The sequence below is a fragment of the Astyanax mexicanus genome, chromosome 8, assembly GCF_023375975.1.
Source record: "Astyanax mexicanus isolate ESR-SI-001 chromosome 8, AstMex3_surface, whole genome shotgun sequence".
Classification (NCBI taxonomy): domain Eukaryota; kingdom Metazoa; phylum Chordata; class Actinopteri; order Characiformes; family Acestrorhamphidae; genus Astyanax; species Astyanax mexicanus.
Window position 1 is genome coordinate 7130828 of NC_064415.1, and position 16551 is coordinate 7147378.

The window sequence follows — 16551 nt, forward strand, 5'->3', positions numbered from 1 at the left end:
CATAGCTAACTTACCGCTAATGTTATTATGTTAGCTAGCTTGCCACTAATGTTTGTATGTTAGCTAGCTCACCACTATCGCTAAAGTAAGCATGTGCACTTTCCACTGGCATTAAACACACCGTCTGAAATTTCAATACTTACAGCAAATTAACACTAAATTCAGGACAATTTAAGACCTTAATTACCCAGATTTTAATTGAAAACTTTTAAGACTTTTAAGGACCTGCAGGAACCCTGTCTGTAGCTGATCAGTGAGTATATATAATTGCAATGTCCAACACTATGCAAGTGGCGATATTAAATTACCCAGCTATGGTAAGCAACTGGACTGAGGCTCAGTGATTAACTGTTCAGGAGAAAATTAGCCAGATTGCCCATTTTCCTGGCTGCAACACACTGTTTGTGTCCTTTTGTGTTCTATAGTTGGCAATCCGGGGTGTGGAAATGCAACTGGGCATAAGGCGGAGGACAGAATCAGAGGCTAAAACCCACACAGTTCAAATAAGAAAATACTGGCTTAAGCTTTGCAGACAAGAGCTGCCAGGGCTTAAACTAAATCAAATACAAACTTAAATCGAAATACAAAAGCAAACCTTAGAATACCTGGTTATATCCTGGTCTTCTCCTTTCAGATCTGGTTCCACTCGTCCTGATTACCGCGAAGAAGACGTGGAGAGAAGCTCTGAGTTACTGCAGAGAGAATCATGTGGACCTGGTCTCTGTTCACACTGAGGAGATCCAGCGCCGGGTAGAGGCTGTAATTAAAGTAGCCTCCACTGATAATGTGTGGGTGGGTCTCCGTCACACCTGCAGTCTGAGCTTCTGGTTCTGGGTGAGTGGAAACTCCATATGCTACCAGAACTGGGCTCCAGGGAACGGAACAGGTGAGGAAGACTGTAGTGGGGTCGACAGATCAGGAGCGGTTCAGTCTAAAAGTAAGCAGTGGATCAGTCTGCTGGAGACCCAGACCCTCAATTTTATTTGTGTAGATAAGGTCTGACGAGCCCACTTAAACAAACACGGACTTATAAATACATTATAAATACATAATTTTGCTAATTTCAGAAAACTGGAAAATAGTTTATAACCTTTTAGAACTCTTTATAGAGTTGAGAGAAAATGAGTATGTTAGTAAACCTGAAACCCAATGAATTAACCTGGTTTTCTACATTGATTAACCCCTTAACAGGCCTTTGCCCAAGTGCAGGTTACACAAAACCCCCTTTCTCTGCAGTAAAAAAAGTTTTTTACCTTTTGAAAACTTTCATGGCTTTAGGGAAGACTCACACAGGAAACCTGGATAAGCTGCCTGTTCACTCTCTACTATCAGTAACTGGAATAAACCCAAATTCTTAAATAAAAAATAAACATATAAATAGACAACTGTGATGAAACAAAAGGTTTGCAGGAAATAAAATGACCACAGAGTTTAGGATTTATGTCACGTCCTTGTCTGTTGTCATGTTTCTCTGATATTTACCTGTTCCTCGTGTCTGTGTCTCCCACGTGACCCGTGCTCCTCTGTGTTTCTTCCCCAGTGATTTTCCACTTACCTGTGTTCATTTGTAGCTCCGCCCCTTAGTCCCAGGTGTTTCCTGTTTCCCGTGTGTGTCCACCACTATTTATAGTCCGTGTTCCCTTCTCTCGTGTCGATCCTTGTACGTTTTTACGTCTGTTAGAGGTCATTGTGTTTTCTGTTATGCTCAGTCCTGGTTTCCTTGTTAAGTTTATTCCATGTTTATTTTGTGTTTATTTTTGTTAATAAATTTTTGTATAGTTTGCGCTTGCGTCCGCCTCCTCGTCCTCCCTGCACCCTCACCTGACAATTTATATATATATATTATATATATATATATATATATATATATTTTTATTGTATATATAGTTTTTCTTTTACCTATTTTATTTATTTCATCCTTTTATTGCTTTTATTTCCTGTTTTACTATTTTATTTAAATGTTATTTTTAGTCACTTTTTTGTCTTCTTACTTTATACTTTGTGTCTGTTATTTTTTATTATTCTAATTATTTATCTCTTTATTTGACTGATTTAAATATTAGCCGCTCCACTTATCCTTTTATTTTGATTACATTTTAATTGCTCGCTTGTTTATTTTTGAATGTTTCTGAAATGTAATTGGTATTGTTCTGTTTATGAATTTACTTCAGCTTATCCTGATTAAATATTTTATTTTTGGTCCATTTAAGTTGTAAATGCTCGACTGCATTGAAAATGAACATTACTCTCAATGTATTTCTGAATTAAAATCAAGGTTGACTGATTGGTTGATTAGTATTATTATTCAAAACCCAAACCCTAGTTATCTTGTATTATACACTTTTTACATTACATTACATTTTACACTAGAATTTGTTCTTGTCGGAATTAATTTATAGAAGTCGGGACCTGGATTTTTACTAGTATGAATTATAGGGCAAATATCTGAAAGTACAATTTTACTAATAAAAAATAATCGAAGGTATCTGCATCTAGTTTACGAGTTTACACTAGTAGTAATATAAAATTCCATGTAAATCATTGTTAACATATAATTAGTTGGAATTACTTCAAGGATATGTGGTCTGGGTAATATATCTAGTCAGAATAGATTTATAAATCTGTAGATCTGATATTATTACTAATAATAATTGAATTTTACATTTGATTTCTGAAATGAGAGTTTCTACTAGTAAAATTGCACTACAGAGTTCTGTCATTTCAGTTTTTACTGTAAAAACTGAGTTATTTTAATGTATTTTAGGGTAAAACTGTTCGCCATGCAAATCTGCTTTGTTTCACTTTAAACAAAGAAGAGAAATACAGTTTTTCACATTTTTAACCCTTTAAGACATCCTCCACACCCACAGATCTCCTGTATAAACAAAGTGGTTCTTTGAGAAATCTTCCTTGTTTGTTTCTTACTGTGGTGGAACTGATTTCCTTAAATGTCTTGAAATGCCTTGATATTCAAAGAGAATCTGCTTTAAATAAACAAATACGAATTTCTCAACTTGAAGACGACAAGACGACTTGCTAAAATATATTAAAGCCCATCCTTTAGTGATTCCAACCAAAGGTCACTTTACTACCTAAACGTGTTACTCCACATTACATTTACTGTTATTAGAAACAATGATGCATGCATGCATTTTCTCCACTCTTATTAAAAACCTCAGTAGCGTTGTGTCCTGTTTTTGTCTACTAAAAGCACTTCTTACGATGGTGTCCTTTTATGTATGAATGTAACTTTACATAGAGATTTTTAATATAAACGTTAGTTAACCCAAACCCTTCTAGTCTGTTGGCAGAACAAGACATTACCCAAAAGTCGTTTTTATTGCAGTATATTGTTATTGTTGCGATTCATTTTTCTCATCCGAATTCAGCACCCCCGCCAGGAAAAGCCCCCCCTCTCAGGAATATGTACCCACGTCTTCTTAGCTTTGACTTTGCGTAGAAAATGGAAATACCCAAGATACTGTTCTAAGCTAAGCTGACGTCACCTGCAGCCTTTCTGGAGAGGGGTTGCTTTTCCTGGCGGGGGAGCTGAATTCTGCACCATATTAGTGCCTAAATCTGCACCCCCGCCATAAAAAGCACCCTCTCTCAGTAGCGTGTGTGCACCATCTTCCAGATAAAAGCGATATAATAAAAGAGATAATTGCTTTAGCTAACTTTAATTACAAATGCACTCCCGAGAGGAAGTGTTTTTCATGACGAAGGTGCAGATTTTGGCACACTTTCAAAATAAAATTTATTTTAAAACATTTTCTGCTTTTTTTTTCAAGGTATCATTTTTGATATTGGGCGATAGCAATGACATTGCAACAGGTGGGTGTAAGATAAGGCCCTAAATCTTATTTACTAAAATAAGTGTATGTGTGATTTCTCTGGATGACAGCAGATTAATTTTACATTTTTATGACATTTATCTGATGTTTTTATCTAGAGTGACTAACACGGTTAATCCTATTACAGAAGAAGGCCAATGCAGTGTTTTGAGTCTTGCCCAAGGACTCTCCTTGGTAAAGCACAGCATTCAGGGGTAGTTAGCTCACAGGCAGGGCAGGTAGTGGTGTTATCCACTGCGCCACACAACCACCAACCCACCCCAGCCCATAGCAGTGGGTGATCTTCCATAATAAAGGTAGGAGGTTGATCATATTGTTAGTGTGTTGAATTCTGCTGAACCTGATCCTGCAGCATCACGAGATTCTAATCTCTCAATACGGATGAAACACATTTGGTTAGATTTTGTTTAGCTGGTTTGGTTTGATAATTAAATAAACAATACTGTTAATGTTTGATCAGATATCACACAATGCAAATCAGGCAGGCAGAGTCTGAAAGGACATTATTATGAACATGCTGGATACATGGTGCCAGTAGGGCTGGGAGAGTACCTGTTCTTCCAAACCTGTAAATCCCCTTCAGCTCTTTATATGATCCAATATGTGCAACTAACTATAGTATATATTCTTAGAAATAATCGCTTTTCTGAGCAAAAAAAAAATAAAGATCATATTTTTTTATGTACAATGTTCAGATATGCGCTTTTATAATTGTGGGTTACACTTTAAATGAACTATCATCAGATTTCCCAATTTAGTTGAGCCAGTAAACCCACCAAGTTACTGTTACCCTCCAACTGCCACTAATGCACTAATAATTGCACAATTGGGGTGATATGGATTTGAGAAGCCCTTGCTGCATACTACTTGTGCAATAAATAATATATTTTTACTACTGTTTCAACCTGGCAGTTTTTCTTTACATCAAAATACAATTTCATCATGAAGGGACCAATAACAAAATGCTCTATTGCTTAAATAATTTTACACTGCCTTTTACTAAAAGTTGCCAGTTTGTAGGTAGAAGTGTTTTTTTTGGCATAATAGCAACTATGTATGGAAAGCAATGTTACATGTAATTAGGGCTGTCCCTAACGATTATTTTTTTAAACGATTATTCTAACGATTATTTTTTTTTATTAGTCGACTAATCTATTTATTGAGAAACATATATAAAATAATTATTATTATACGTTTTAAAGAGGAGGAATTCTACTTTTGAATAACACACTGCCTGGCCAAAAAAAGGTCACCACATGTACAGCACGTTGTTCAGATCTATAACGCTAAAAATGGATAAGCTCCCATACACCACAACCGTGTGTTGCACTGTTTTCTGTGACCGCTAGATTTTGTGACCACGGGCAAGTAGTTCTCAGCAGACCGGTGCACTGGCCGATTCGAAACGTGTTCGTTTCTAATGTTTACTCCGACTGGCCAAAACGGTTAAGTTTAGGGCTGAGGGTAAGGTGTAGGTATAGAAAGCTTCCGTTTTGCCAATGAACGCTCATAACCGTGAGCACTGGTCACAAAATTCCAACGGTGACAGAAAACGGTGTAACACCGCAGCGCCGACAGCGCTAGCTAAAATAACTTAAGGCAGCTAGCTTAGCTAAACACCTGAACTTATGAATAATGCTACTGTTTATGGAAACTGCGAAATGCCATGCACAAATATAAACCAAAAATGTATAATTTCTGCCTGTGGCAGGTTTAAAACCTTTGGTTTTTACCGATGTAAACCGATGTGTACTTGCTGTGTTGTCTTGATCCCATGTTGACATAGTGCTCCTGGATGTTTGTGCTTCAAGTGCTCCTGCATAGCTACGTGATAGGCCATCTCCATTTTACACATATGGCAGAGGACCACATTGTTGCCCTTTTGCGTGAAATGCTCCCAAACTTTAGATGCCCACTGGCGTTTTTTTTGTAGATGGAGATTGCTCTCCAGAGTCCATGCTCTCCACAGGCGCCGCCATGTTTACAACGCGCCGACGCACGTTATGCAAACCGATGTATTTTTGTAATCGATGACGTTGATTATGTCGACGCGTCGCCCCAGCCCTGCATGTAATGTTAGCCACTTTTAAAATGGACCCCAAATGGACTGGTGCCCTTTCAGGAGGCTATTCCTCTCCTGCACCCAAAGATTCCTGGTAGGCCTAAGACCCACAGCAAGTCTCGAACAGGAAAAGTGGACACTTAATGACTAAATTACAACATTTTGATTCGCCAGCTGGAAAGAAAGTGACAAAATGAATCTAAGCCCATCCTATAGTGGTGGTCCAGCGGTCTAAAGAGCTGCCACTATGAGCGAGAGGTCGCAGGTTCGAACCCCCGCTCATGCAGCTTTACCATCAAGCTGCCAGCATTAGAAGGAGCACAATTGGCCCTGCTCCCTCCGGGTGGGTAGATGGCGCTCTCTCCCCACATAACTCCTAGGGTGATGTCTGCAGCACAGGGCGTCTGTGAGCTGATGTATCAGAACCGAGCTGCTGCGCTTTCCTCCGAGCGTTAGCGGTGGGATGCTGCTCGGCAATATTGCATCAGCAGCAGCTCGAAAAGAAGCGGTAGCTGACTTCACATGTATCGGAGGAAGCATGTGTTAATCTTTACCCTCCTGGTGTGTTGGGGCATCACTAGTGATAGGGGGAGTCCTAATAAGTGGGTTGAGTAATTGGCTGTGTAAATTGGGGTGAAAATTGGAAAAATTTTACATAAAAAAAATATTAAGAAAAGAACAACATTTGCGGAATTACAGTTAATCCCCCCCCCCCCCCCCCCCAAAAAAAATCTGTATTTCTGTTTATTACTAGTTAAATCCAACCAAAGATGACTTTACAACCTACACATTACTTCACATTATGTTTACTGTTTAATTATAAACATATGACAAAAAATGATCAGTTATCACCCAATATTTAAACTAATATAACCACAGATTTGGTTATTATTATTATTATTATTATTATTATTATTATTATTATTATTATTGTATATTGGCATGTCAATTCTGTTGTATACTTCCATTTTCTTCACTCTTTTTTAAAAAAACTCATCAGCGTTGTGTCCTGTGTTTTTAATTTTGTCTACTGAAAGCACTCCTTAGGATGGTGTCCCTTTATTTACTGCAGTATATAATTAGTGTTGCAAGTCATTGCTCTCATCACTGACCTCATGTGTTAAGCCAGTGTTGTGCCATATTCAGCACCCCCGCCAGGAAAAGCACCGCCTCTCAGGAGCACGCACCCACGTCTTTTTGGCTTTATCTTTACCTTGAAAATGGAAATACCCAGGATACTCTTCTAAGCTACATTGATTCATAAGAAATAAAGAAAAAGAAACGTCACTTGCAGCCTTTTTGGAGAGGGGGTGCTTTTAATGGCAGGGGTGCTAAATTCAGCCCCATAGTAGTGCCTAAATCTGCACCCCCGCCATGAAAAGCACCCCCTCATGGCAGCATATATGCACCATCTTCTTGATAAAAGCAGAGATAATTGCTTTAAATACCTTTACTTAGAAACACGCTCCCGAGAGGGGGCGCTTTTCATGGCGGGGGTGCAGATTTCAGCGCGCTTTCAAAATAAAGTTTTATTTTAAAACAATTTTTGCTTTTTCTGCGGTTTAATTTTTGGAGGGAAACAAATCGACCTATTTCTGATATTTATTCCCCCACAGTTCCTAGGCCAATGGTAAAGGGTGATATATATATATATATATATATATATATATATATATATATATATATACATAAATGGGGGAAGTTTCTGAGTAGAAGCCCCTTCAGTGGGTTAAATGTGATGTGGTGGCAGGGCCACGTGTCATTCTGCAGATGCCTGAGTCAACCACTGCTGTAAAGGCTGGTGTATGAAGGGTTAATGGTTAGACACACTGGGTTGTTTGATTGATTCTGTTACTGGAGGTATGATTATTTGCATTAGTTTCTCAGGAACATCATGTAAATGAATAACAGAGATCTATCTAAACAAAAACAGAGTCGTCCAGCAGGTAGTTTCCTCCAGGAGAGCAGCACAGCAACATCTCCACAACAGGTAAGAAACTCATTTATGATCTTTTATACCTTTAAATCTATTTCTAATCATGTGAAATGTGGTAAATCTGGTTGAATGTGACAAGGTTGATATTAAAGTTGCTCTAGAATGCATAACAATAATAATAATACTTTATTTTTATATAGCGCTTTTCTAAAACCCAAAGACGCTTACAATTATTGGTACAAAGATACAGATATACAATACACAGACAATACAGGTACAACATTTACAGTGGAGCTCCAACTCAGCAGTACTATAGTATGTGAGATCAAACATAATGTTAAGCAGAAGAGAGACCATAAGCAAGAGAGAATAGATGAGTTTTAAGATTTGATTTAAATATGGGAAGAGTGGGAGATAGCTTAACTGCAGTTGGAAGAGAATTCCATAGTCGGGGAGCGATCCTGGAGAAAGCCCGATCACCGAAACTACGACGATTGGATGACGGGACATTTAGAAGCCCAGCAGTAGAGGATCTGAGAGAACGGGAAGGTTTGTAGGGATGAAGAAGGTCAGAGAGATAGGGAGGTGCCAGGTTATTTAAGGCTTTATAGGTAAGTAGGAGAATCTTAAAGTGAATCCGGTGTTTAACAGGAAGCCAGTGAAGATCTTGAAGAACAGGTGTGATGTGATCGTGAGTGCGAGTGTAGGTGAGCAACCGAGCAGCAGAGTTTTGAATCATTTGGAGTTTGTGGACAGAAGAAGAGGTAATGCCAGCCAATAGGGCGTTGCAGTAGTCTACCCTGCTGGAGATGAATGCGTGAATGAGGAGCTCAGCAGCTGATTGAGAGAGGGACCGTCTAATCTTAGCTATGTTACGCAGATGGAAGAAGGCTGTTTTTACGACAGTGCTTACATGTGCTGTAAATGAAAGAGTGGAGTCGAGGACGACACCCAAATTTCGAACCAGTGCAGATGGTGAGAGCTGTATGTCACCAATTTTGAGGGAGAGAGGGGGAGTGTGGTTAAGGACCGACTTAGTGCCAATCAGTATGAGTTCAGTCTTATTGTCATTTAGCATGAGGAAGTTTTGCTTCATCCAGCTTTTGATCTCAGTTAGACAGCTTTCTATATGTGCAGTGGGTGGATTATTGATTGAACTGGTATTGATGTAAATTTGGGTATCGTCCGCATAGCAGTGGAAATTAATGTTGAAGTGACGCAATATACGTCCAAGGGGAAGAATATATATGATGAAGAGAAGAGGTCCAAGGACTGATCCTTGAGGAACCCCTTGTGTAATCACAGAGGTAGAGGAGGAATAGCCAAAGAGTGTGATGTACTGTTTTCTGTTAGTTAGGTAGGATGAAAACCAATCCAGCGCAGTGCCAACAATGCCAAGTTCATGCAGCTGTGACAAGAGGATGGAATGGTTGATTGTGTCAAATGCTGCACTTAGGTCCAAGAGCAAAAGGATGCTGAGAGACCCAGCATCAGCAGCTACCAACAGATCATTCACGACCTCCACTAAAGCTGTTTCAGTACTGTGAAATGGTCGGAACCCAGATTGAAAAGGTTCAAAGAGACTGTTGGTTTCGAGATACTCTTTCAGTTGGCTGGCTACAGTTCTCTCAAGAATCTTAGACAGAAAGGGGAGATTGGAGATAGGACGGTAATTGTTAAGGTCCGAAGGTTCAAGACCAGGTTTTTTAAGTATGGGTTTAACTGCAGCAATTTTGTAAACAGATGGGACCTGTCCAAGGAGGAGTGACTGATTAATAAGAAGGGTGAGATGGGGAAGAAGTGAGGGTAGGCAGGCTTTAGATAGGTTGGTAGGAAGTGGATCAAGGGCACATGTTGTAGTCTTGGAGGACCTAACAATGTTAGAGATGTAAGATGAGTCGACACAGTTAAAAGCACTCAGGGAGGAAAAAGATAGGCTGGACAAACCTTTGACTGGTACACTGCTGTTTCTCCAGCATAAAGTACCAGTCAAAGGTTTTTCCTTATTTCTTTGTTTAATTTATTTTCTAAACAATTAAAAACAATTAAAGGACACAAATAGAATTACGTAGTAAACTTTAAAAAAAAAATTGTGCAGGAATAAAAAGTGTTATTCCTCCACAATAATCCCCTGATCTACCCCTGATGAACTGAGATGGTGATTTGAGGTGATTTAATTGGGATGAGCTGGAGCTTCACAGCTTGAAAAAAAAAGCAGCAACTATTGTTCAGCACCTCCAGGAACTCCTTCCTTCAAGACGCTGAGAAAACTATTCCAGGTGACTCTCCCTCATGAAGACACTGAGATTAAAATCTCACCAAGAGTCTGCAGATCTGTCCTGAAAGATAAATGTGATACTTACTTAGAATAATCTAAAGTATAAAACAGATTCTGGTCTATTTAACACTTTTTTACAGAATAATTCTGCATGTGTTCCTGTAGAGCTTTAATATAGTCTTCAATATTAAATGTACAATGTAAAAAATAATACAAAGAAAGAAAACACACTGAATTGGGTTTTCAGACTTTTGACTGGGTCAATTCCAAAACACCAAAACTGTTCTTAAAATGTGTAATCTCTATCTCTCCCTCTCTCTCTCTCTCTCTCTCTCTCTCTCTCTCTCTCTCTCTCTCTCTCTCTCTCTATCTCTCTCTCTCTCTCTCTCTCCACAGTCATGAGGTCAGCACTGCATTGTCTCCTGCTGTTCTCAGGTCAGTGGAGTTCATGATCATGTGTAAAACTCTCTGCTGCTTCATTACTGTACTGCCATGCTGATGAGAGATTTTAACCCCTACAGCTCTGTGGACTCTCTCCTTCTGTGGAACTCGTCAGTTTCATGTGGTGAACAACAAACTGAACTGGACTGAAGCTCAGAAATACTGCAGAGAGAACTTCACTGATCTGGCAACCATTGAGAACCAGGAGGAAATGGATGCTGTAAAAGCTGCTGTTAATGGGACATCAGGTCATTTCTGGATTGGACTGAGACAGATTCCTGAACAGCAAGACGGAGTAAGTACATGTCACATTTTTTTGCTCATAACATTTTTATTTATTAAATTTCAATTGGCGTAGTGGATAACATCACTGGCATAGAGCATCAGCTAAATGCCACAAATGTAAATGTAGAATCCCAAAATACCAAAAGGTGATCTAGAAAAAGACAAATCTGGAAAAGACTAAAAGACAAATGAGACTGAACAGGAGAAAACTAGACAAATCTGGACAAGACAAGTCTACATGAGATTGGACCAAGAAAAACTGGACAGGACAAAAATTAGTAAAGCTGTGTATGTACAGACAATCTTAGAACAAGACAAGGCTAGAAATAGGACAAAAATGACTAAACATAAACAGGCTGGAAAGGGGAAGACAAGACAACATTAAAAGAAGACAAATTAAGGCCAGGCTGGATGTCTTAGGAAATAAGACATAATAAGTCTGGACAAGACTAGACAAGATAAAACTGGATAGGACAAGGCTGAGTAAGACTAGAGAAGATAGGACTGGATAAAAAAGGGTAGATAAGACTAGACAAGATAAAACTGGATAAGACAAGACATCATAAAAATGGAAAAGACAAGGCTTAATACGACTAGACAAGACAAGACTGGATAAGACTACATAAGATAAAACTGGGTAGGACAAGGCTGGATAAGACCAGGCAAGGATGGGCAAGATAAGACAAGGCTCAATATGACACGATAGAAGATGACAAATAGGGCTGGACAAAATATGACATGACAAGACTGGATAAAACTGGACAAGGAAATGCTGGACAAGACTAGACTAAACCTAGCAAGAGACATGAGAAGACATGAGGAATGCACGAAAAACATGCTAAAAAAGATAAACATGGAAACTGATTATGATATAAACATAAATAGTTAAAAATAAAGTAAACAGACTTTCAGTTTATCCATGGTTATCTTTATTTTGACCTTTACCAATTAAGGACTTTCCTCTCTGTATTTGGCAGTGATGGGAATAACGGCGGTAAAAAAATAAACAGCGTTACTAATGTTGTTACTTTTTTCAGTAAGTAATCTAACTAATTAGATTAGCAAGACCCTACAGAGGATAGTGCGGACAGCTGAGAAAATCATCGGAGTCTCTCTTCCCTCCATCACCGAGATCTACACCACACGCTGCATCCGCAAAGCCACCAGCATTGTGGACGACCCCACCCATCCCTCACACGGACTCTTCGCTCTGATGCCGTCCGGCAGAAGATACAGGAGCATCCGAGCCTCCACTACTAGACTCTGCAACAGCTTCATCCACCAGGCAGTCAGACTTCTCAACGCACAGAGACAGAACTGAACCCCCACCCCACCCACCACTCACCCAACACACTCGCACAAAACTAAACTGTACACCCCCCCCCCCTTTACACAAAACTAAACTGTACACCCCCCCCCCCCTTTACACTCACAAAGAACTGAACTTCACCCCCACACACACCCAGTCAGCACACAGAGGCTGACATGACTTTATTTGCTGCACTCTTAAAAACTATAAACTCTACCTCAGTAACTGCTGTGATTATATATGTTCTATATGTTACAGTATGTCACACATCTCTGCACCTTATCCCAACTATACACTTACATATTATACCGTATCGGTACTGCACTGTCCTGTCTTTAAATTGTCTCGTCTTTTGTATTTATTGTATTTATTGTTATTTAGTGTTATAATTTTATAATTTTATGTTGCACTGTCGTCACTCCTGCACTTTATGTTGTCTATTGCTTGTGGTTCTATGTTGCACCATGGTTCCGGAGGAACGTAATTTCATCACACTGTGTACCTGTACTCAGATGTAATAACAATAAAAGCCTCTTGACTTGACTCTTGACTTAATTACTTTGTCTGTCAGTATAACGCTGTTACCATTTCCAACACCCCGTTACTGCACCTTACTTCAGCCGCTCAATTAACTTTATTTTTTTTTACTTCGCGCATACGGACAAAGGCGCAAGTGTGTGTGTGAGCGTTGTGTGTGTGGGTCACAAGGGAGGGGAAGATGAGATAAACACCTAAGCAATGATTGGCTAAGGTATAGTAAGATTACGTATTCAGCCAATCAGAGAAAATAGGTGGGTGGGTGTTTAGAGCGCATGGCAAGAAATGGCGAGTGAGGAGAACTTTTCCAGATGGAAATACCGACACTATTTTAAACTCACTGAGGTCAAAGGTAAAAATGTGCAGGTCGAGTCCCAGAATGAAAAACCTCTATACAGTCTTTGCCTTTGCTGTCGTGCACTCTATTCATCTGGCTTATGAAACAAGCTCTGAGAAGGTGGGGGGCGGGGGGTAAGGGGGTGGGGGTTACGGGGGCAAGTATCACAAAAGTAACACAATAGTTACTTTTACTGGTAACTAGTTACTTTTATAGTAGAGTAACTCAGTTAGTAACGTAGTTACTTTTTTGGAGAAGTAACGAGTAACTATACCTAATTACTTTTTCAAAGTAACATGCCCAACACTGGTATTTGTGTGATGTGATGAAATCAGCTGATCAGTTTCCTCATGTGTCTCTAGAGCTGGATCTGGTCAGATAAGAGTAACCCCTCATACACAGACTGGAACACTGGAGAACCAAACAGCCCTGAGAAAGACAACTGTGTGGAATTATGGAGTGAAAGTGAATACAGATGGAATGATGCAGGCTGTACATATCCAAGTCCATTTGTCTGCTATAAAGGTGAGTAATATGAGATGATAAATGCAGTAAATCAGTTAAAGCTCCAATTCATTATGTTTTGATGTTTTTGTTTAGAGCAGTTACACTGACTCAGGGTATACAGTAAATGTAAACCAGTCAAATGCCAGGTTCACACTACACAATTTAATCTGACCACTTTCTGTTTCCCCTGTAATACCCTGGTATCAGTAAATGACTGTTAAACTGAAAAGGGAGCCTTTGAGTGAGTCTGGGGTAAATAGAGCTAAAAGCTAAAACCTTTAAATAAAAATAATAATGAACTATTTGTTCTGAGTATTTCTTTAATTTAGAAAGTAGAATAATGTATTTTACTAAAAAAGCGAAGAAAGCGAGCCTGTATATTTTAGTTTATCTACAGAAAACAGGTTTTACACTGTAAAGCATTAGCATTACTGCTACTGTGAGCTGATTGGTTGGTGAGCTGATCCTGATGATGTGATGGGCAGTGCTGCACCGCGGGCTGCCAGCAGGGGGACTGGTAGAGTGGGATCCCAAATCTCCAACTCCCAGAATCCCCGGCGGTGATTAGTGTCAACCAGCTGCACCTGTGCACTACCCTATATAAACCTTAGTCAAACCAGACCTCATTGTTGCACCTTCACTGAGGGGTGACCGGTACTAGAGGGTATAAGAAAAGAAAAGAAAAGAGAATAAAATAAAAGGTGATCTCAAAAGAAAGAAAAAGGGATCTTAAAAGAAAGCCACACAGAAAAAAAAGAAAAGAAAAGAAAATATCTTGAAAGAGAGCATAAAGAAAGGACTGAGCGGTGCTCAGCCAGTTCTAAGTGTGGTTGTGTTTTAGTTTGGTTTATTTGAAGTTAAAGCTGTCTTTTGTTGGTACAAGCCATTTTGTGGCATTTCCTTTGTTCTGTTTCCCGACTTTTTTTCCACACCTCTTGTGGGGGATTTTTTCCCACCCATTCTCCAATCTCCTTGGAGAAACATTCACTTAAGCACAACACATTTAAAATTATTATCCCAATCCATAACTAGAACTAAATAATACAAAATAGAACTATATCCTTATAAGTATATAAATATATATAAATATATATATATATATATATATATCCGTTATATATTCATATCTGCTCTGCACTTGGATCCCACACCTACCCCAACCGTAACAGATGATACAGGTAGAGTATGTTTAAAAGGCGTATAACTGGAGTTTATTTGATATAGTTCTGTGTTGAGGACATAAGTACATATTTCAGACATTTATAAACTCTGATTATATTTAGATGCTTTATATGAACCCATTCATTTTGGACTCACTTTAAGTGCGTATTCTCCTCTATAGAGATTCTCTGGCACAGCATCGCTAGTTTTTGTGTTTAGTTCTGGCGTGGAGAGCTGTGAGGTTCCAAAGTGAGAAATCGTGAACAGTCATGTAGTGTGAAAGTCTCAACAACTGATGGACTCACGATTACAGCACAACCATTGACAACTCAAAAAGCACTGTAGTGTGAACCTGGCATAAGCAGTGAATTTAGATATGTTAATGAAATACAGACAGTTTAAATAAAGCATGATATACTAACCACAGCTGCTTGGTAAAGCTATATTAAAACCACCTTTCTTTTGGGGTTTGTTGAATAACCCTGGTTTGTAATGCATCTTGGCATCATGTTCTCCTCCACCAGTCTTACACACTGCTTTTGGATAACTTTATGCTGCTTTACTCCTGGTGCAAAAATTCAAGCAGTTCAGCTTGGTTTAATGGCTTGTGATCATCCATCTTCCTCTTGATTATATTCCAGAGGTTTTCAATCGCTATATGTTGTGAGGTGTCCACAGTGTTATAGAAGGCTAATATTACCACCCACGGTGAACAGTACAGTGCAGAAGGAGCTAATGATCATGACCAGCTGTGTCTGGCTCTAATTGACCATGCCTCAAGTGGTAGAAATTGTCACATCCACATTCAATCGAGGAGAACCTATAACTCCTGTACAATTATTTTTTTGAGCAGGTCAGTGTATATTCCAGTTAAATTAACAGTTTTACATATTTCATACTCTCTCTCTCGTGCTCTTTTTCTATTTAAGAGATTCCTCTGATCCTGATTAAAGAGAAGAAGACATGGAGAGAAGCTCTGAAATACTGCAGAGAGAATCATGTGGACCTGGTCTCTGTTCACACTGAGGAAATTCAGCGCTGGGTGGAGATTGTTACCAGAAAAACCTCCACTGATAATGTGTGGGTGGGTCTGCGTCACACCTGTGACCTGAAGTTCTGGTTCTGGATGAGTGGAGAGTTCCTCTGCTACCAGAACTGGGCTCCAGGGAACGGGATGGGAGTGGAGGACTGCAGGAATGGAGAAAGATCAGGAGCGGTTCAGTCTGGAAGTAAGCAGTGGATCAGTCTGCTGGAGAACCAGAGCCTCAACTTCATCTGCATTACAAAATAATACAATTTGAGGATTTTAACTAATATATCTGTCTAAAAATTAACCCTGTAGTTCACCCTGTAAGCCTGTAGTTAGATCTCTGGTGGCACCACAGCTCTCTATAGCCTGGAATCCATCCAGAAGATCTTACCTAGCCTAGCTCTCTCTTTGGGTGGATAGGGTGACTTTTTCTCTTCCTGGATCACTCAGTGTGATGATAGCTGATGGAAACTGTTATAGCATCTGATAGTTGGACAATGAAACTGAAACACCTGGTTTTAGAGCACAATAATTTATTGTGGTGACGGACAGTTCTGGTGGAAACAGGAGAGTTGAGGTGCACATTGAATTCTGCGTGATTTGATCAGCCGTGGTTTTATGTTTTTTGGATACAATCCAGGTTATCATCCGAACATCCCTTTCAGACAGCTTCCTCTTACAGCGTCCACAGTTAATCCTGTTGGATGTGGTTGGTTCTTCTTGGTGGTATGCTGACATTACCCTGGATACCGTGGCTCTTGATGCATCACAAAGACTTGCTGTCTTGGTCACAGATGCTCTAGCAAGACGTGCA

General features: G+C 39.4%; 1 protein-coding gene across 1 annotated transcript; it reads left to right on the forward strand.

The window, feature by feature from the left end:
* The first annotated feature begins 7814 nt into the window (after positions 1-7814).
* LOC103025437 (C-type mannose receptor 2-like) lies at positions 7815-16048 on the forward strand. Its single transcript, XM_049482882.1, has 5 exons — positions 7815-7906; positions 10527-10565; positions 10652-10866; positions 13402-13564; positions 15637-16048. The coding sequence occupies exons 2-5, from the start codon at positions 10529-10531 to the stop codon at positions 15996-15998; spliced, it is 777 nt and encodes a 258-aa protein (XP_049338839.1). The 5' UTR covers positions 7815-7906; positions 10527-10528; the 3' UTR covers positions 15999-16048.
* Positions 16049-16551: the final 503 nt, after the last annotated feature.